Source organism: Pectinophora gossypiella, chromosome 4 (assembly GCF_024362695.1).
Source record: "Pectinophora gossypiella chromosome 4, ilPecGoss1.1, whole genome shotgun sequence".
Lineage (NCBI taxonomy): Eukaryota > Metazoa > Arthropoda > Insecta > Lepidoptera > Gelechiidae > Pectinophora > Pectinophora gossypiella.
Window position 1 is genome coordinate 13,050,899 of NC_065407.1, and position 23,072 is coordinate 13,073,970.

Sequence of the window (23,072 nt, forward strand, 5' to 3'; positions counted from 1 at the left end):
TTGTGCAAAGTTAAAGGATTAACATTATATTCCGGTACTACACCTACTCTCTTACTTTGAATAGAACAATCTCAAATCACGCATTCATCTTTGTTTTTAAATATTAATTCATAAATACACTTATCAAGTATTAACAATGAAAACTCTTAAAAAAACAACGTTTAATGTTGTTCGAATACACCGCCACTCTTAAAAACTACATGAAAATTATTTGCAGTAAATGGGAATGAGACCAGAATAATATTGTCACCTTTCAGTCGTTTCCTATAAAGCTACTTATTCATAAAGGCGCTAAGTACTGCATTGAAGACATGTAATATAAGTAGAATCTATAAAAGTCCATGAAACGTGGTTTCATGTTTATCATAATAGTTAAATACTGCGTTTTAGACTAAATGGTAATACGATACAAAACAGTGCTTTAAACTTCCCACTTACGAATTCTTAATCGAACATGATCAAAGACAGTAGGGACGGGTTTTCATGGCGCAAATGTTGAAAAACTTAGTAACCTTATGAAGGTAAACTAGTTACCGCACCACGAAAGAAGTCCCGCGGTCACGGCGCTATCTACATAGAATTATTATGTCTTGTAAATTGGGTCGTGTACTAGGTTCAAAATAAATTATGAAATTCTGATCACTAAATAAAGACAGATCTAAAGGTGACAAAAAAGTTTCCTTTTTTGTTTAATTTATTTATGAATTTTAATAACGAAAAATGAGTACATCTAAGTGCGACGTTTTTCTATGACGTCACAGATTGCTTTTTCATACAAATTCCATAGTAGTTTCGTGTTTTGACGTTTAGTAAAAAGTATCTGATTTGACTAGTTAGAAACTACCCTATTTGTTCCATTACAAAAACGACCTGTCAAATGTTCAGGGTCGATAAGCGGACCCTGCCTCGTGTTTTAGAATAGTTTGTCCCCAACTCACGTGCGCAAATGTATACCTGTCTCATCTTGCAAATGACAAGTTCTAATGTGCTACGTGAAATGGGTGTATATACACTTTCGCACGCGAATCGAAAACGAACGATTCAAAAATACGGCTCCCTGTAAACACCGGAATAACGCTATGGAGGTGGCCAATTAGTTGCATTAACTTCTTTCGTGGCGCTTTCCCTACATAAAAAGCATTGAAAGCACGTCCCTACAAACATTTGGAGCCCTTGGAATGTCTTCTAACTCTCTGGTCTACTGAATAATCCCATTGTAGCAACACTCGCGCCACAATTCACTTTCAGTCACGCAATATCTTAAATATTTTATTTCATATATATATTTCTTTCTTTTAAAGAACTTTACTCTTATTATTAACTATAATACATAGAACCAATAAAGTTTACGACATGTTTTTGGCAGTAAGGATTGTTAAAATTAGTCATAAAAAAATTGTCTATACATTATTTTTTTCATTATCCATACAAAGGTTTATACCTTGGACCTCGGTCGAAATACACTTTGTACCTTTGAAAATTAGGCATTTCATCAATTTAGCACCAATATCCAATTTTTTATAATAAACAAATAGTATATTGATAAGAATTTGCTATTCTTATATGTTGTTCTTCGTTTTTTTGTATCTTATATTTAACAAAATAAATAAGAGTCCAAGGTACAATAGCTGCAGTATACTACTCACATTACCATAGCGACGCAACATCTGTGATACAGTCTTCGTGATTATACTGAGGGCATACTTCGTTCACTAAAAAAATAACATTTAGACTGGTATCCACGTTTGTATATTACAATTTATTGTTAGCAAAGTTCTGTCTTAGGTGAGCACCGTCAAACTGTTTAAATAATCAAGCTTGTTAATTGTTGATCCGAAAAATTACGATAATGTTAAATTGTAAATGTTAAGTTCCGAGTAAAAGCTTTATTTCTTTTATTTAGTAGGCTGCAGGAGAAAGGTCTCTTTCTTTCCCACTCTTCCCTTTTCCCAGTGTGTGAAGAGAAGCCTTTGCCCTTCAGTGGGATACAGAATTAATAACATTAATAATTAATAGAAAGAAAGAAACATTTATTATCTTAGGACACCAAAGACACAGACAGACAGGTACATTACATTTAACACAGGACAGAAACGGAAAATAATATAAAGAACACTAAGATTCATTAGAAACAGAAAAACAAACCAAAATCATAATAAAAATAATAATAATAACAGTATTTATGAATGCAATGTACTAACGGCCCGATCATCTGCGATGGCGTCCGGAATAAAAGGACCTCGCTCAGCGTCGCGGCGTGAGCCACGACGCTTGTATTCTGCGGGCCCTGCCGACTATCGACTGATCGCTTAAAGGATTAATGCTCACCTAAGAGTACTGCACAGTAAACAAGTAGACTTGGCGGACACTATAAAAACTAGAAGCTCAAATGTAGGCGGCAACACTGTTGAGTCTTCCTAAATTTTGACGATTCCCTATACTGTACAGCTAAAATTCGTGATAAATTGCTATAAAATGTGGATTGTATCCCGTCTGAAAGATGAGTTACGAAAAAGAAAAGCAGCCAGTTTTTATTGAAAATAAGTTTTTCTAAGTTTTCTTCTTTCCGATCTTTAGGGAATAGATATAAAACTATCATTTTGCAGTGCAACGCTGCGCAAAGGGTTGTAGTGTAAAACTATAACCAATACAATATGTTTGTTTACTCAAATAGTATGAGGAACTGTCAAAATTTAAGAACACTCAACAGTAGCGACACCTGATGGGAGAAATTGGCAGTTTTTATCCTCATTGGAATTAACTCTCTATCCTTACAAGATTCCGTATCAACAAACACACTATCAATATGTCCTTGTGTTAATCCCTTAAAGCTATAGAACCAGTGGCGGATCTAGGAGTTTAATTTGGAAGAGATTTGGCTTGCAATTGTAGGTTATGTAGTACTCAACGATATGCCGTTCCCGGAAATATACCCACTTCGGAATTATTCTCGGCATAAAGGTGCAAAATTATGTAAACATATTTTTATTACCTAGCCTTTAGGCAGATAGGATCAGAGTACCAGAAAGATTGATTGAAGCAGCCAAACGTCCTTACTATTTAAAGAGTTCTTTCAAACACAAAGTTAATGTTCCCACTTTGGGGATATTCCCAGGACATATCACTGGTAGTACCCGGATAGTAGTATGAGCCATGTCAGGGGCCTATGGCGGCTCAATAATAACCCCGACACCAGAGTTGCCGAGGTCGGTCATCCACCTCACAACCGACTCGATAGACCTTTTTTTTAGTGCAATCTGGCCCAAAATCGTCCTAGATACGCTACTGCACAGACTTGGAGTTGACCAGAAATTAAACGTCGCCTACGAAGTCTTGATCGCGTAAGTCAATCTTGATTCAACTAGACACGCCATCACTTCAGTTCTTCAGAAGTGTCCTTTAGAATTTTAGTCTAACCAGCAGTAGAATCCACTATATAGCCCCGAGTGTCCGTGTGTCTGCGTGCGTGTGGCCGGCGGTGCCAGCCGGCGGCGCTAGTGCGCACGCGCGTCGTCACGCGGGGGACAGACAGCCGACGCGACGGCTGCCGCTGATTTTACTTTCATCGTCTGTTGGGATTCATAAAGAAAACTTTTAAATAAAGAAATACTTTATACCTCATTGAAGCTTGATTAGAATGACAGAGATAGTAGTATCGAAACATGGTACATACAGTCTAGTGCGAAAGAGACATCAAAAAAATATTATTCTGCAATCATTCTAATCAAGCAACATTTGCGATTCAAAATTAAAACACATAATAACGGGTTCCTACCGCGTTTAAATGGGGATATAAGACTCCCGATATTTCAAATTAAATTATTATTTTTTAAATTATGGATCTACCTACTCCACTCCAATCTCATCAGTCATCCCGTGATCATGGCACTTGCAACAGTGTCGAAATATCGGGAGTCTCATATCCCCATTTAAACGCGGTAGGAACCCGTTATTATGTGTTTTAATTATGATAATAACCGCGTAAACTTAAAACAATGTATTTGCGATTCAAGTTTCAAATAAAAAGCAAATACCAATGAGATTCGAAATTCAAATCTATGCTATAATACACGATGGCCGAAAAATAAGGATTAATAAAAGAAACCAACCTGATTATTTTTTGTTTTCAAACACCATAAGCTTTTGAATTTAGTCATATTATCGAAACACAATTTCTCACTCAACCACCCCAGTTAAACTAGTTAACGGAACACCAAAACCATTTCAATTTTGTGCAAAAGCTTCACGTGTAAAAAATGTGATAAATAAATAATAATAAGAGTCACCCTTCATACTTGAAAACCACAAAAAACTATGCTATAGAATAAAAGATTCTGTTACTTTCACGATCGTAGAAACTTAATGAAGATAAAAACTAAAAGTTCGAATGTAGGCGGCAGCACTGTTGAGTGTTCCTAAATTTTGTCAGTTCTCCATACTGTCCAGCTAAAATTCGTGATAAATTCCTATAAAATGTGGAGCAACGTGGATTGTATCCCATCTGAAGGATGTGTAAGCTATAACCAAAAAAGATATAACCAAAACAATATTGATTGTTTACTCAAAGAGTATGGGGATCTTTCAAAATTTAAGAACGCTCAACAATAGCGCCACCTGGTGGAAGAATTAGGCAGTTTTGTATCCCATTAGCCATTACGTAACAAACAGTACGATGTTTGACCACGTTAATAATGCAAATGTATTGATGACGTCATACGAATTCCATAAGGAATGTATCGTTACATAAACTCCGGCCAAGCAGTAGTAGCCGTTGATGTTTAAAATTTAGCCACGTCATTTACTCACGGCAAAAAAAACATGTTTTTATTTCTCAATCGGGAATCCGTGCAACTCCGGGGATCCACAGAAAAATAAAAACTAAGAGTTTGCGGATCCCGCGGACATCGTAAATTGGCGCTAGGGATCCGTCAGGCTAGAACAGCTAGTGGTCTAGAACAGCCTCCGTGCTGTAGTGGTTAGAGCGTTGGGCTCACGATCTGGTGGTCCGGGTTCGATCCCCTACGGGGACATTATCGAAATCACTTTCTGAGACTGTCCTTTGTTTGGTAAGGACATTACAGGCTTGAATCACCTGATTGTCCAAAAAAGTAAGATGATTCCGTGCTTCGGAGGGCACGTTAAGCTGTTGGTTCCATCTATTACCCGTAAAACAGCTCCACCAACGCGCAGTGGAGCAGCGTGCTGGAGTATGGTTTCCCAGAGGGGGCCTGTGCCCAGCAGTGGGTCGTATACAGGCTGTCTATATTTATCCGTAAGGCTGACCTGGCATATTCGCAGAAGTTATAAGTTATGAGGCGATCGTGAAGTAACAGAGCGTAAGGATTAGTGTTGTTAGTGAGGCGACTTACAGGCGATGTGGGTATGTCACCTGAGCTGTCGTCGTGTAACGGGCACACCAGGTCACCGAGGTCCAACTCGTCTTTGCTCTTTTTCCTCTTCAATGAAAACTGACTCTTCTTTGGTACCTGTTTATGGTTGATAACAATAATCATGAATCCTGACTGGGAGCATAACATAACGGAACGCCTGTATCTCCTGAAGGCATACCTAGTAAGAGGTATATAGTAGCAATGTTTAAGTCCCACGTAATAGAGATCACCCACCAACACACCTCCACCAACCCGCAGTGGAGCAGCGTGGTGGAGTATGCTCCATACCCTCTCCGGTTGATTGAGAGGAGGCCTGTGCCCAGCAGTGGGACGTAATAGGCTATTTATGTTATGTTATGTTAATAGAGATCGAGCCCATTGCCATTAACCGGGCACAAATCCTGAAAACCACGTGATATAAATTATTTATGATCCAAACATGAATTCAAGCTCATAAAGTCGAAATCAGTGATTGAAACGAGCTGGGTTTCGAACCAGCGACACTACGGTGTAAATCGCGTGTTCTCCAGGGCTATCACGGACTGCTGACAAGGGGCCAAAAAACCTGAACTTAATCTAGACGACAGGTCGACATGGCAATTCTCTAGTGACGTGACGTTTTCAATATCGATATATTTTTATTATGTAAGTATGTAACAAAATGTGAATAAAATAATACCACGTTTTCATTTAAGTTAATATTTATTCATCTGAATCATCTAACGTATCGCTACAAAAACTTAAAGAATCTTCGTCACTGGTATCTCCGACTTTTATAATAAAATCTTCCATTATTTCATTTTCTATTCCCATGTCTTTTTCCCAATATTCATTTTCAAGGTTCTGGACATGTTTTTCGAAATTGCTCCAGTTTTCTGCCGTGACTGACAAAATTGCATTTATTATTATTGGTTTTTTTGCTTGAACACGCGACGAAGATACAACCGTAGCCATTTTTAAAACACAATAGTAATAAATTATGTGAGCGAGATTATAATCGATAAACGCGGTCGATACGGTCTCGTGCGACACTAAGACTAAGACGCCGCGGGGACTGTGCGGATGTGCGGGGCGACCCCGCCTCCGCGGCTCACCTCATGCCCCGATTGCCATGTCGACCTGTCGTCAACAGTACTTGCCTTTCTTCCCGAGCATGTCACCAAAACCGACATAGGGATTCTGATTTGTATCTTTTCTAACATGATGGATCATCATCATATCTATGTTAGGTCTGTCTCCTGATTAATTGTAGCTCCACAGCCCATTAAGGTTTATGGAATTCAGTCATAGAATAATGAATAATACTATGTATAGAACGGTAACTCTCCGCCCCGCAGCAATTCTTATCGGGCGCCTACCTCACCCCCTCTGGGTCTTACTTTAACCTTAAATGACCGTAAGCCGCTAAGGAGTAAGTAACGCGTAGGACTTATGATGAATAGACTAACCTTATATTTGGTGGTTGCTGTTAGCGGTTGATAACCGAGAGTTTGTTCTGCGTTTCGTTTCTGTTGTATCACTTCTCGACCGAGCAAGTCGTTAAATCTGAAACAATGCGATTAACCCTTTACAATCACCACACTAACCCATTAGTCCGGTTTTTTACAGAAGCGACTGCCTGTCTGACCTTCCAACCCGCGAAGGGAAAACCAGCCCAATACAGGTCAAATACCTCCGAAAACATGCATTTCTCGGGAATGTGGGTTTCCTTTCGATTTTCCTTCATCGCTGAGCACGTGATAATCATTTACGATCCAAACATGAATTCGAAAACAATTTCGACAATCATTGGTTTAGGCCTGTACTGGATTCGAACCTGCGACCTCAAAGTTATAGGCAAGCGTTCTACCAACTAGGTTGGTTACCATGGTAACCATGGCTCACACAACGCAACAGCTAACGCAATGTACTTACAATGAGTGAAATAAAGAGATAGTACTAGTTTTCGTCCTGTCCTGTTAAAATGAAGTTGGCGGTTGTTGGAATTGGCACTAATGTGAACGAACCTTTGCGTGAGATGCCGCCTCAGTAGCGTTTTGTTGGCAGGAATGTTGAGCAGCGCCGCGAGCAGCTCCGCCGTGAAACGGGGTTCCAGCAGCATGAGACCGCCGTGAACACCTGCAGACACACAGTACACTTCTGTTACATTCTTACTCGGATTTTTTAATTAAACGAAAGAACACACACATTGCAAGAAAGTCGGTCAATTGTGAGTTGCACTCAGCACATATACAAAGGTTGAACTCAACCAAAGTATCGCAGTGGATTTTTCCCTCGTAAAAGTATGGAACTGAAAATATTTAAAAAACAAAAAAAATCATGAATTTCTCGACAGCAAATTTCACTTGATATAAACTGAGAATCATGGTCTGAATCATCCCTCAAAGTTTTCGTTACGATGTCACTAATACCCTGTATATACATATATATCCACTTGTTATTAACTCAGAATAATGGTCTGAATCATCCCTCTCAGAATTTGTTACGATGTCACTAACGCCCTGTATGTCTGTTTTATTATGTACAAATAAATAAATAAGTCAAACAATGAACGTACCAGCTCCCCTGAGGTTGGGCGCGTACTCGGCGAGGTCGATCTCCTTGAGCCACTGCATGACGCGGTGCGAGGACCAGCGCGCCAGGCCGGGCGCCGCCTCGCCCTCCGCCCCGCTCGCGGCCGCTTCGCCCTCCACCGCGCGCCGGATCATCGTGTCCGGGTTGAACTTGTTGTCGCGGAGGACTTGGATACCTGGGGATGTCAAAATATGCAGTAACAATAATGCTGGACCGTTTAGACCGTATCCGAGTATGTTTTATTGTTATTTTCGGTTGGTTAACACATTTATAAATATTCGCAGTGCCGCTCAGGAGGCTCTCAGTAGATTTTGGAATTATTTACGTTTTTAGGAAACCAGCAGTGGTGCAAACGTCTGAAACACAGCCTATTTCGAACGCTATTAATTATATACTGGGGGGGCGGGTCTAAAAGGCCGCATCGAAGCAATTCATCTAAGAAGCAATAATACAATTTGACATTTTCCGTCTATTGTGCTTATTTTGTTCGTCTGTACGTTATGTGCAATAACGAATGATTGATATTTAGTGTTGTCGGGCCGGTGTATCACCTCTCCGGACGGAGAGCGCGTGCAGCTGCAGCGTGACCCTCAGGCCGGCGTGCAGCTCGTGGTGCGCCAGGCGGTGCAGCGCGCGGCCGTCCAGCGCCGCGTCGGCGGCGGCGGCGCGCGCGCCGCACAGCCCCACGTCCTCCAGCCAGCGCAGCGCCCACGCCGTGTCCAGCTGCCCCGCCGCCGTCAGCAGCGCGTCGCCGTGCCCGCCCTGACACCAAACACACCCGCGTTTCCACAAATTACACCGTAAGTCTTATTACATGACAAATATGATAGTGCAACAGGGCTCTAAAGTAAGTACATGATATTACTCATGACTGTACAATACATGTAGCACAACATGTTGAAAGTTAGCGCGGAAGTTTGGTACCTCTCGTCTGCCGGAACGCGGATCTCAACCAGTCATAATGTCAAATATATTGTGTCTGATATATCGGCAGATTAGAAGTTAATAACGTTGTCTATCTACGCATCTACTCCACGTCCGCAGTCGACAACATGTCGCCAGAGGAACTAGTGTTATTGCGCATCATGTCCAGGTATGCTCAAAACTGACAGCTAGCATTTCAAGGTTAGCCCAGCTGGCGTCATCCGACCCTGCGTTGCGTCGTAAAAAATAAATTACAAATGTCCAATGTTTTTAATTTACTTTGCAAGGAAATTTTGTACTTTTAGTAAAAGATTTACGTACAGTTTAATGATTTTCATATATGTGACAAATAATAGTAATTAAATACATTAGTCAGTAATTCACTTAATTTTCAATAATAAAATTTACGTCCTTGGAATGTTGGAGATACCAATTGAATAGTAACACTTACGTCATCATTGGGCTAGCAATGGCCAGCAATGGCGGCTTGTCATAGGATTGAGCATACCTGGTCTTCTTATACCATGGTCTCGACAACAATTTTGATGCTCAACTAACGATGATCTCTAAAAAACAACAAGCCGTGCGAAATGTTGCTCTTCAGCTGATAACGTCGCGCGCTGATGTGCAATGTTATCGTACATGTTGAGCGTTACATATAGCGCTTAATTGTTGTCTAGTGTCTGTCTCTTTCGCACTAATGATATAACTGCTTTGTACGAAAGAGACATGGGATATATGGACAATTTTTAACTCACCAACAGATCCGTGAGCGCAAGAACGATTTTCTTCTTGTGCATGGGATGTTTGATAGCCAGTTCCTTCTCGATGGTGTGGTGCGAGGCGACGGCTATCACGCCGCGCGCGTCAGGGGCTGCGTTGAGCCACGTGCGCGCCGCCGGCACGTACGACTCTAGGCCGAGACTCTCCAGCCAGCCGCATGTTGTCTCGCAGTCCCATTGTCGCACGTCTGTTGTTTGCCTGAAGGGAAGTTGTTTTTGTAGGACCTCAGAGGAAAAAATAAGATTGCACTCGAGAAACGCCGTAATTTTCATAGTAGTCCCAATAAGACTTATATGTAAAGAAAAATATGTTGGGCCGCGCATGCGCAGTGAGCGAGCCTCGCGTGTCCCCGCACGTCAGTTCGTCATACAGCCGCGGTGCCATCAACAAACAGTAGTTACCAGGGCGCGGGTATGTTGGGCCGCGCATGCGCAGTGAGCGAGGCCCGCGTGTCCCCGCGCGCCAGCTCGTCGCCCTCCAGCCGCACGGAGCCACTACCAAGCCGCGCGCGCACTTCTCGTAGTGAAGGTGACGGACTGCCACGTGGTATTGCTTCTTCTTTCTCCGCTGCAATACAAGGTTTAATATCAGATTAAAAACTTCATACTATAGGTTTGTGGATGCAAGCGAGTAACATTTAAACGTACATACAAAAGCTCACACCCCTTAATCCCTAATGGAGCGGTCAAAAGACAGATGTTTAGATACGAAATTCTAAGATGGATATGATGATGGTATGATATCGAATGATCAACCTATTTTGTATAACTTAAACAGCCTATAAGTACGCGACTCCTTGCTGACTTTCAGGACTTTCTTTTCAAATTAAGAGGATTGATTGAATTGAGCATGCGACTGCCCATATCTGTTTTTTTAAGAATTATAAATCTGTCTATTCGAAAATCGGCCCTTATGAGAATAAATGTTAAAATGACCAACACTACACTAGTAGTCTAGTGGAAATACTTAATATGGAAACAATAAACTAGAAATAACATCATCAATTCGCATTGGTTTCTAAGTAGTCTACAATATTTCAAAGCTAGCTACATGCATTATTTCTTACTTACAAAACATTAAAAAAGGATAATAGGGCATATAAAAACTTATTTTGGGGTAAAGCCAAAACATAGAATAAGGAATAATACAACGTAAGAACGGCAAATCTCCGCTCCCCACCAGCGTCTGAGCTAAGTTTACCCCAGAACGTAGTTTACACTTGAATCATATGATGTCTGACGTCACATACACAGATGCGCGTGCACAATGATGTCAATGTGTAGTGTCTGTGTAGAACGAGGTTGTTTGTATGAAGTGTCCGGAGTTTGATTTAAAACTGGAACCTTAGGAAGCGTCTGAACACGACACGCACCAGAAGAGCAAGCGTTTGCTAGGAACACATGCTGGAGTATCCCCAGAGACCTAAATCTGGGATCATGAGCATAATGCTCTACTGCGCCGGACACTCCATACAAAAAAGGAATTCTTACCGTGTGCCGCCTTCACGCGTAAATGCGAACAAGACAAGCTCACTCCTTAGCGGCTTACCGCCATTTATGAGTAAGACCCAGACGGGGCGAGGTCGGCGCTCGATACGAATTTTGTTCTTAATATTATTCTTTATTCTATACCACTAGACAACGGAGTCCAATATCAACACTAAAAAAGCGTCTAAGGACGTCACCGCAACGGAAGGGTAAACTTTACAGCAGCCAGAAACACATGCGGGAGTATCCCCAGAGACCTAAGTTCGGGAGGGACTGCATCCGTCCGCGTGCCACCACTACGTTGTGTTCTTATTCATCCAAATGCGTTTGTGGTAAAGCCGTTGATATTTGAAACTGACACCGTACAAAAGCGAAACAAAAGAGATAAGCGATCACGCTAGGAACACATGCTGGAGTGTCCCCAGAGACCTAGATTCGGGACGGAATGCCCTCGCCCGCGCGCCACCACCATGTTGTGTTGTTGTTGTTTACCGAACGCCACTCGCGCCTCCGATGTGATGATGGACGAGCGCGGTAGCGATGAGTACATGTGCGTGTTGCGCTCGATTTGACGCCCGTAGTTCGCTGGTGGGGTCTGAAACGTATAACAAATAGAAAGTTATAAGTAACAGGTTTTTTTAAACTGTATTGAGCTAGTTATCCCTTCGCGGGTCGGAAGGTCAGATAAGCAGTAGCTTGCGAAATCTGTCAAATCTTCAGGTTACGTAAGCGGACCCTGTGAACACAGGATTCTCGTAACGCTCGGAGATGATGATGAACAGCTTTTTTTACTAATTTGCCTATTTCTATTAACTTTGAAGTCAGAAAAGTTCATAAGTACAAATACTATAAATGTTCATCGCTCATTGAGCATGTGCCTGCATTGACCTGTATTGGGTTGGTTTTTCCTTCCTGGGATTGGAAGGTCAGATAGGCGAAAGCTTTTTTAAAAGACCGGATCTGTCAGATCTTCAGGTTAGGTGAGCGGACCCAATGATGACGGAGAGAGAATCATGATCAGCTGAGACAGCAGCTGCAACTAGTGCTAGTACAAGTATTACCCTGGGCGGCGCAGGCCGGGCTACAGGCGTAATATCCGCGGGCGGCGGCGACCGCTCGAGCACGCCGCGCTCAACCGCGCGCAGCCGCGCCTCGCTTAGCTTCGATAGCAGCTCCAATTTTTGAGTCTCCAGGGACGACCGCTGCAGCATTTCCTGGAAACATAGCACGCGTTTTAGTTTACATGGCATCATCGGCGTACTCATTTTTTGCCGCACTTTAGACGTGTTTTCTTACGAACAGAACGCTGCTCTGTTAAGTTTGCATATCAGTATTTATTTGACCTAGTCGGAAATACTGATTGATTACCATGTTTTTTTCGGAATTTAGTAAAAGGTTTTAAGTAAAAATTGACGCTTTTCTAGCATACTTCAAGTACCCACTAAGCTTTAATAAAGAAAATCAGGTCTTTTCAAACCTATCTAAGCGAGAGTTCCTTAAAACAAAGATAAACAAGGACATTTAATAACAGACCTAGATACGTCCTCAAAAATAACGCGGTATAAGTTCCATGTTTGATATTTAAAAGCGCATATTTATAACCAACATATCGTATCTTCCGTAAATATTGCCGTGCAAGATAAACTCCTTATAATCTGCAAAAGCTTTTAACCTATCTAAACAAACAACTCTTCTGGTGTTGAGTTTTCGCTGGCCTATTTTCAAATGGGTCTTTATCAATTACATTTATTACAAAGTTGCCTGCTATCGTACCTCAGTCGTTTAATAAAAAAACCATCTGGCATAGTTCGCGCAATGGACGGCTACACGCTACGCAAGGCGTAAATGGAGTACCAAAATAGAACTGTTTATTTTCTTTGGCGGTAACTCGTGTGAGTGCTATCGCTGAATTACGTTGGAGAAAACGGATACATAGATACTAGTTCGAATATGAATGGATAACATATGTGTCTACGGCATAATTTAACAAAAGTAGATCTCGCGGGATTCGTCTAATTTTTCGGGATAAATGCCGAAGCATAATATGACGAGATCCCATTCGAGATTGACGGGATTGTGCGAATACCCTTAAGTTATACCTTTTGTTTTGATTATGCTGATTTCCAAAGAAAACTTAATTATTTAGTTAGTAATATTGAAGAATAAAGGTTTATGTTTTCTTTCAAAAAATATTTTGTTTTAATTAACCTCAGTATCACAACCAATATACTACCTAGAAACTACCTGTCTGATCTTGTAACCCGCGAAGGGAAAACCAGTTCAATACAGTTCCGAAAAAGCATTTCTCTGGAATGTGGGTTTCCTCGCGATGTTTTCCTTCACCGCTGAGCACGTGATAATCACTATGATCCAAACATAAATTCGAAAACAAATTCGACAATCATTGGTTTAGGCCTGAGCTGGATTCGAACCTGCAACCTCAAAGTGAGAGGCAAGCGTTCTACCAACTGGGCTACCAGGGCTCCCAGTACAGTAGGTTTTTTTTGACGTGACTCATTGTACATTTGCCGCATATGGCATTAACTACTTGGCCGGACAAATGGGGAGCGCTGAAGGCTCTCACCCGGTAGTACAATAGGTCGGTTTAATACAGTACCTACATAACAATAACGAACTTTAAAAAATAATAAAGTTTTACCGTGCTCTACAGATTCGCCGAATATCAAAGGTAACAGATTACTAATTATAACAATATCATAATGTACCCATAGATAAAGTAGAACACGTAGAAATCATAATCGCACCAATCGTTCTTGCTAGGTGTGCTTGTAGTCGTTTTAAAAATTACTTATAGCAATTAAGTTTAACAGCAATCTATCATTATTGGCACCCTTGTGCGATCTCTCATTCTATACAGGCAGAAACATTAGTCTTAGTATAGGATTTTATTAGCCTTCCAGACAAAATGACTCATCGACGATAGAAGCCGCAAAATGTGTTCCAGCGGTGGTGTATCAATTAGATAAATGGAAACCTCTGTTAAACAAACGCCAGAGTACCGTGAAATCGCGCATAAATTTAGACTGAGCATTGGTAAATACTGTACGATCAACGAAAGCAGAACGATAGAGCTTGTGTATTACATATCTTCACGCCACATTATTTTCAGGGCGAAAAGAACACGAATTTTCACGAATTACTATCTGTCATTTCATGAAAAACTGCTTGTACCTATCTATATATGAACACTACAAATAGTACCATAACGTTATGACCCGAACTAAATCAAGGAATATAAATTTTATGACCACGCAAATTCATATTCGATGCGCTCGCATTTAAAAGCGCAATAATTTAAAGTAAATATGGAAGGATTCCAATTCCTAGTAAACTACAAATCTGTCTGCACAAGAATTTGCTTAGTTGTGGAATGTAAATCGAAAGTATAAAACACCACCGCATATTTCAAACTGGGCGCAAATGCAATCGCATCTTATTTGCATCCACACCGCACGCGACATTCACATTTGAATAAAGGAAACAAATCTCATTTAAAACTACTATATCCTGCATTGAAATCCCTAGAACATTATAAATATGCATATTAGCATACGTCATAAAGTTACTTATTAACAGGAGTTTTTAAAACTCGTCTATCCCCGTGGAATTACTAGAGAACCCATATTTATTCAAACAATTTAATAAAGTCTAGTCAATGGACCGACGTGGAATGGTTTGCGTTGATTAAATTTGTGATTTCCAAAAGCGGAATTTGATATTATTAAATAATAATATTGTATAAACGCATTAATTTCTCGCAGGGTCTAAAATTTGTCTAACATGAGTCATAAATAGTATTTCAACATTTCGGTAGGTTGAACCTACAGGTTTAGACTATGCGTACGAATATTGAACAACCTAAAGCGTTGAGTAATAGCGTGATGAATGATATTAGGTAAGGTTTGCGGAGACGGGACGGGGGCGAGTAGAAACACGGCCCACACCAATCATGATTATTCAATAGCTCATTCATACCGGGATCCAGGCCGAATGCTAAGGAGTTAACCACTTAGTACTACTGCGGAATAATTGACTTAACAGATCTCAGTGGAACGGCTCTTAGAGTCATTTTGCACCGGTTACTAGGCGAGACATATTAAAAATGTAAACCTTATTCCTATGCATTTTGCACTTTAATCACGTTAGTGTCTATTTTCAGTTGAACGCCTCATTACATTGTAAAATCAACTTTACCATCGCGTTCTATTTGCAACGAATTAGGAAGATCTGGATAGCATCACTCGCCGTTCTCACAAGGGTGTTGTTTGATCCTCGCAGACATTGTTATTTGTGGAGGAAAGCAAACATGTCGGCGAACAATACAAGCTCGCCGGAGACTGCCCGAGTTTCTAAGTAGGGAGAAGTTTCAATGGAACCAATCTAACTGGTACTTGCTGAATGCTTCTTCATATAACCACTGAAGAGTTTCTTATTATATTCTCCTAACTTTCATTCAAATCGTACCTACCTATTTCATAGTGAACTGGCTTTCCGCCCGCGTGGATTTAAGTTATATATAGCGGTAAGTAAGTAGGTACACCTACACTAAGTCCATGCCCCGTAAATACGGATTACTGACTGGATTTCGATGTACCTGTGTGCTTCATCCAAATAGGCCCGAACAGAGTCCGCTTACCGAACCTGACTATTTGACAGGTCCTGTTTTTTACAGAAGCGACTGTCTGTCTGACCTTCCAACCCGCGAAGGGAAAACCAGCCCAATACAGGTTAGGTCACATACCTCCGAAAATGCATTTCTCGAGAATGTGGGGTTTAGGTGAGAAAAAATAACAGACAGGCAGATTTCGTTTCGCATTCATGATAGTAGTTGTAATGTTTTTATCAAATCATTGTAAATTGCTTTTACACCATTATGAAAAGACCTTGTGCCAATTCAAAGGTCACTTACACCACACGCTAGGTCTCATTCTAGTGTTGCTCGATAATCGACTGTATATCGATTAATAGTCGACTATTTCTATCTATAATATCGATACTATCGTTTGTAAAATAATTCTTTTGTAAATTAATTGCAATACTCTATAATGCATCGATGGGATCGTTTATATCTAACAGTTATTAGATTTTAATGAAATTAAAAATAATATAATTGTAGAATTTCTAGTATCGATTATAAGCATATCGATATTTAGGGGTAAATAATCGAATAATCAATAATTCGTACTTTTTTTATCTCATTCGCACTTTTGGTTTCTTTGATGTAATATTTAGCACTCGTGGCTTCTAATTTACTTTCAATTACATAGACGTACAAGGAAAATAATCATATTCCTGTCGTCATGACATTTCCGTAAGTTTATTTTTTTTTTACTTGCAAAACGGTAAACAATATACCGCACGGCTGTATTTTTACTTAGGTACCTACGGACATTATTTATGTATAGATACGTTTATTTCATAAAGAAATCGCTGTGCTAAAACTAGAAGGAATTAATAGGTACCTACCTAACCTACCTACCTATTTAATTGTGATTATCACGTCATTAAATAAATAAAACATGAGCTGTAAATATATCAAAACATTCCGGTAAGTGCCCGGTACTTTAGTAAAGCCATATTTATTAAGAATTGAGTAAGTATCATTATTTTTCTGTTTCATTCATGTAAGTAATGGTGGAGTATGCTCCATACCTCTTCCGGTCGATTGACAGGCTTGTGCCCAGCAGAGGGGTTTATATAGTTTTAAAGTACCTAGGTAACGTGTCAAATGTATCGCGGTGCACCCCGCGGCTCGCCTCCGGCCCGGTTTAGACCACCCTTTCGTTGAACTTTCGTTGTTAACAATAGGCTATATATTTACGTATGTCATGTTTACTTGTGTAAGTATTTTCTTGATACGGACCGTACGAGTTTTTATAGTACCTATAACATACACGAAAATATCTAAAGACGGCAATGATTGTCCACGTTACAAAAGTCGAATATTCAATATACCGAGTAGCTAAAATACTGACCTCTGTTAAGAGTTGAGTGTTGAGTATGTTCCCTGATACTTCTTCTGTCGTGTGGGTTGTGAGGGGGTTACCAACCTCGTTAACCCTTGCGCCAGGGTTATTCCTTGATACTGACATGAACGAGCATCGCCATCTTTATATTATCATAATCTTTACCTTCTGCAGCCGCTGTTCGGCGTCATCAAGCCTCTGTCGCGCGTCATGGAGAGCCCTTTCTAGATCGGACATCTTCTCACTCTGCGCCGCAATCTGTTCCGATAACACTTGCACCTGCAGTTGCAGACTTTCCTTATCCGCTTCTAACCGCCGCACGCGCTCCTCCGCATCGTTCTGTAAAACAAAACGACCACATTAGAAATTGACATCTCAATAAAAATAGAAGAATAGTTTACAAGCTTTTCACACCCTTTATTAACTGTTAAATTTTTTAATCAAAACTTAAATCGAACACTAAATGACAAGTTAAATACTTAGTAAAATTGGAAATGCTGGACGCGACGCATTAGAAGAGGTATTTTATTTACTTATAGGATTCTTTTTTCTTGTTAATTATTGTGTGTGTAATAATAATTATAGTAAAATACGAAGATCTTGTTGCAGTTCAAAATCACCACGCCACACCCACAAAACAATCGCAGAAAGCCTTGAACTTGACGCCACGTTCACTGTGGTTTCATTTCGTCGCTTGCGTGATGTTCGCGTGACATAATTACTTTAAATCGGCGAGCGAGTGGCCGGAATATAAATAACGCTTAACCGTAAGTGCAATTTCATGATTGGAATTTCTTTATACCTTGTAGGTTCGTGCGGGTACGGGCGGTAGCGATGGGTGTGAGGGCCATGAGCGGTCGTGCATGCAGCAGGGCGGTGGCGCGGGCGGCCCGTGACACCAGCACATCGGTGGCCACCACGGGGTTGGACCACCCTCTGGCCAACGGAAATGTTCGTACGAATTCCATCGCCTTTGCAGTTCCGGAGACGCTTCTTCGGGTCGCGAGCGACGCGGCCGCGGTGACGCGCGCACGCTACACGGGTGAGACGGGTGCTGAGGCGGTTTCGATGACATCGACGATCTAGACTTCCGATCGCGATCGCTGCGATCGCCCGGAGTCCGTCGCCTCCTATCCAAACTAGCAGACGAGTATTCTTCGGCTCGAGTCTCCATCGAAATAGGTTCGCCTATATCTTCTCCCATGTCTTCCGGCGGCATCCACTTGAAACTATCATCTCTGCGTGTAGAATTATCCAGCCGCCTACTCGGTGTCAATGTGCGATAATCGGCGTCGGCACGTCCGGGTTCATATTCTTGTTCATCCGAGTCAACGTCACTGGAGGAACTGGACTCCGTGTCGGAGGAGTCAGCGCGGGCCGCGACGACCGCACCGTCAGGCCACTTAGTGCATTTGACTGTCGCCTCTTCAGGACTATCCGAGTCGCCGCCTGTGACGAGATAATGGGTCAACAATTTGTCGGTGCGGCAGCGTCATGTCGCGCGAGTACCGACTCAACTCACCCATGGGCGAGTACATGTAGGAGCGCACGGCGGGGTGCACGTAGCCCGCCGGGCGCTCCTCTTCCTCGTCGAAGGGCTCCGTCAGGAACTCGCGATCGGACATGAGGCTCCGCACAAACGACACTGCGCGACAAATTCTCTGTACGAGTCACCGATGTGTCTCTATTTAAAGTTTGGCCGCGTTCCAATATTATACTACATCAGTGACTCGTCCACTGACCATGAATTACGTACTCTCGTGTGGGGGCGGCTCCTCACTGGACTGAACGGAAGCGGAGTCGTGTTCAGATGCCTCGGACGCGGTGGACACCGGACGCTCGCTGCACCCCGACGCTCGCCGCGAACACTCGTCGTGTTCTTCCCTTATAGTTCGCGGGACATTTCTAGCTTCCGCGGAGGTCGGTCGGCGTTTGATCGCGCGAGATTTCTCCTCGATCGCGGTTCGGTTGTGCAACGCCGCTATGGTGGCGGCTACGAGTGAGCCCCCGCGGCCGAGCTCACGCATGTTTTACTTCAAAATGAACGCCGTACAAACGAATACGGCCGACGCCCGCGCCCGGAAATAGATCGCGGTATGGGCGCCTGATGCATTCCGAACACCCTTCGCTCTTTGATCCGCGTTTTATTAGAGAAAACAGAAATAAAAAACACTCATTGAGTAAACAAACACATTCCTGATTATGTAAATACGGGTATTATATCCATTCCAGGCCGAAAACTTATTAGAGTATTTCGTTTGTTGTTATGCAGTACACACAATACACATTTATCACACTTGATACAGCGCGTAAGCAGGGTCGGCGGCGCGGCGCGGCGTGGCGTGCGTCGCGATGCACTCAGGCTGGCGCACTCACCGGCATGTAGTTGACGCCTTCATACAGCGAGCGGCGGCGCCCCCACCGACCACTTTCGTCCTCGCCTTCGTACGCCGCTTCAGCGTATATCTCTACATCGTACAGTCCCCATGTACGTGCCGGGTCGAAGTTCGTTTCACATTCGACATGTCCGACAAAGTCGGGGTTGAAAGGCGGTTGCGGTGGGTAGTAGGGCGGGGCGCTCGGTTCAATTAGCTGCAACTCTCGCCGTCCACAGCGTGTGTTCAGACAGTTCATTGTTCCTGCTGTATTTCTCCTATGCCTGCCTACCAAAATACTTGATATATTAGACATTTTAAATACCTTAAAAACTTGCCTCTTAAAAGTAATTTAAATGTTTTGACACTTATAACTTCTGCACCATAAACTGCAAATGATGCACGTATAAAGACGTGAAAGTTTGTTTATATATTAACTTGATCAAGACGAACATAAAGTCATAATAGTTATGTTTATAGTTGGCGGCGGTTTTCATAACATGGGAATGACATTTCATCGAGAAGACGGAGAACGTAAGCTCCCCTCGTCTCGGAAATAGAACGACAGCTGTTCCGTTGGGAATATCCGATAAAAGCGCGATTTTAATGCTCAACTGGGTGGCACACGTGTGCCTATAGCCCTAAAATAGTGAAGTTATAATGTCTTTACGATATTCGACAACTTTACGGCGCCTACGTCTTCTTTGTAACTTTAGTTTTTGATCTGAATCGTTATGAAACACTGACTGCCATCTTTAATTTTGATTGATAGATGAGAATTGCACACACAAATTCCTTACAAGAGTATGTCAGATAACATGTTTCTTTTTATTACAATCTCGCTAAACTTGCTATTAAAAAAGAAGAAAAGCAATCAATTTTCAGGTTAATACATACTCCGACTAATGGATACAATTAAAAATACATTATGGTTGTGAGTTACCGTGGAATGTTCACATTGAGATAATGAAATCAGCACTCGCCGCAACGCGATACTGTGATATTAATTACATACTAGTAAACACGATGCAATATGCATCTCTCATTACCTCGACAGAAAGAATCTAGAGATCGGTGCTGTAAAACTGCAATTACGCACTCTTCGTGGTTGCATATATAACATGAAAAACCCAAAACATTTTAATTATCACAGCTAATGGGGAGGCAATCGGTAACCGAGAATTCACGCTATTCATGTTCGATAAACACTACATTATGTTACACCTTAAATTACATTACATATTCGAAGAGGGAATTACCTACATATTAATTGTCCGACTGACAGGGATATTGTGTTTGATTGTGTTACCTTACCACCCAAAATTACCACCGAGGAGGAGCTCGGTGGCGCAGCGGTAAACGCGCTCGGTCTGCGATTGTTGAAGTTAAGCAACTTTCGCAAAGGCCGGTCATAGGATGGATGACCACAAAAAAAAAGTTTTCATCTCGAGCTCCTCCGTGCTTCGGAAGGCACGTTAAGCCGTTGGTCCCGGCTGCATTAGCAGTCGTTAATAACCACCAATCCGTACTGGGCCCGCGTGGTGGTTTAAGGCCCGATCTCCCTATCCATCCATAGGGAAGGCCCGTGCCCCAGCAGTGGGGACTTTAATGGGCTGGTGATGATGATGATCATGACCACCCAAAATGACACCGATTATCCCGACTCAGACCACTTTTAGCTTATCAGTGGAGGAATACAAAAATAAAATTTCCACAGTCTCGAAAAGATGTTCAAATTCATACACAAACTCTTGCAGAACAGCTTAGATTCTACCTAGTAACATGTTACAACACAATACATGTGGAAATAGACTTTAGGTGACAACAAATTAACACTCTATTATGTTGACCTATCCTAAATATAACACGAAACTATGCTGCTCTGCAAACAACGGCTAGTTTTAATGTTCTATCCTAGAAAATAATATAACCTGCACGTCGAAAATTGTAGTTGTTTTAAAGCAAATCCCTTGTTACAATGGAAGCAGGGTAGGTACAGTGCTAGACTGTGCTCATGATTTATTTTAATTGCCGAGTCCAACGTTGTCTTGCTTTAGTCACGAGAATAAAAAGTGTTCCTTTGTCTTGTATTTTTGTTAAGCTTTTTTGTTTTCGTTAATAATTGTGTAAAAGTTAGGTAACATTTTTATAATTTACTATTAGCTACCTTATAGATATGTGGCTATATATCGGTGATAATGCAAGCTTGGATAACGTCATACATAGTATGTATAAATAAACTAACCCCGTTACACACTTCGGACACTCAATACAAAAATCTCATTCCTACCGTGTGTCGCTTAACGCGTTAGTGCGAGCGAGACAGAGCGTGCGATCTCCCCCCTTGCTCTAGAGGCTTACGGCCATTTAAGACTAAAAGTAGGACCTAGGGGAGGTGAAGTCGGCTCCCAAAGTGAACTGGTGCGGGCGGAGAGTTACCGTTCTATACAAAATATCATTACATATTCTACAGCCGTGATTCTATAATATGGCGTGGACACGGAACACGCACATGAACACGTACTCGTAACTTCTTTAGGTTTTGTGATAAAAATTAATAAGATACGCTCAGTGTGTACATCATTCATTATTACTGGAAGATTCGTTCATAATTTTAGACACGTAATCCTTTAGTAGTTTACTAAGACATGTCCGGGATTATAAGCAGCACGACACATTCCGTTCAAAGTTTTTATTCAAGTCTCCTATACACAATACTGGATAGAACGCATTTGAAAAAAATCCTACCAAGTAGTAAACGCCGTATTCGGCAAATATACTAAAAGTCATGTCAAAAAAACTTTGTAAAATCCATTCAATATGGTCGACATAACATAATATTTGAATTCGGAAATGTTTTCTTTTTACATCACGTTACGTTTGTAGCTGGAACTACAGCTGGCTAATGGGAGTTAGGTAAGTATTAGAGAAAGTATCTTTCTTCTGTTAATTTCTAGCCAAGCTCCGGGGAACATTATCCCGCGTTCTACGTTGCATTAAAGGATACGTAACTTGTGGAATATAAGTATTCCCTGGTCTAAACACTCGCGTGGTGTGAAATTACTTTTGTAAACATGGGAAATTATTAAATGTTAAATAAACCGCACAAACTTTTTTTCTGTTATGTGCCAAGTCTGTGGTTGATATGATAATTCAGTAACGAACAATAATTCTGATTACACGTCCTGGAAACCACGTGACATCTATTATCTATGATCCAAACATGAATTCAAACTCATAAAGTCGGAATTCGATGGTATTCCGATAATTTAGTTTGCCAGGTCCAAAACTAGCCCTATCTCTTTCTTGTACTTATCGTAGATAACGGACAGCACTATTTTAAAACGGTCGAACTAAATTAAAATTAAGTTATGTTCGCCATATTTCGTTCACCAATGAATGGAATGAAATGAACAAGTGATTTCTGCAAGGATCAAAATCACAATATCGACGTCGGCGGTGCTTTAGTAAATTGAATGTCAAAATCACAAGAGACACCATTTCAATAATTCCTTTGTCAACTGAACATGATACTGACATTTCAGAGTTAAT

The 23,072-nt window shown here is 41.4% G+C and overlaps 1 protein-coding gene across 4 annotated transcripts; it reads right to left on the reverse strand.

Moving 5' to 3' along the window:
• Window positions 1-2,740: 2,740 nt before the first annotated feature.
• On the reverse strand, window positions 2,741-19,506 carry LOC126382346 (liprin-beta-1). Of its 4 annotated transcripts, none has more exons than XM_050032153.1 (13): window positions 18,902-19,506; window positions 17,948-18,594; window positions 17,311-17,484; window positions 12,220-12,372; window positions 11,651-11,753; window positions 10,073-10,238; window positions 9,647-9,869; window positions 8,516-8,726; window positions 7,948-8,139; window positions 7,397-7,508; window positions 6,839-6,935; window positions 5,370-5,486; window positions 2,741-3,569 (listed from the first exon to the last, which is right to left on the reverse strand). In XM_050032153.1, exons 1-13 carry the CDS (start codon window positions 19,170-19,172, stop codon window positions 3,495-3,497), a joined length of 2,541 nt encoding a protein of 846 aa, XP_049888110.1. In that variant the 5' UTR covers window positions 19,173-19,506; the 3' UTR covers window positions 2,741-3,494. The 4 variants fall into 4 exon arrangements, with proteins under 4 accessions (XP_049888110.1, XP_049888109.1, XP_049888108.1 ...); XM_050032152.1 differs by having other exon boundaries at window positions 5,390-5,486; window positions 11,588-11,753; XM_050032151.1 differs by having other exon boundaries at window positions 11,588-11,753.
• Window positions 19,507-23,072: the final 3,566 nt, after the last annotated feature.

Excerpts from the sequence above, each read along its gene's own strand:
- LOC126382346 (XM_050032151.1), bottom strand. The coding sequence starts at position 19,172 with ATGCGTGAGCTCGGCCGCGGGGGCTCACTCGTAGCCGCCACCATAGCG. Across the intron at positions 5,487-6,838 it reads CAGCAACCACCAAATATAAG|GTACCAAAGAAGAGTCAGTT; the intron begins GTTAGTCTATTC and ends AACCATAAACAG. Across the intron at positions 3,570-5,369 it reads GTGACATACCCACATCGCCT|ACGATGAAAGTAAAATCAGC; the intron begins GTAAGTCGCCTC and ends GAATCCCAACAG.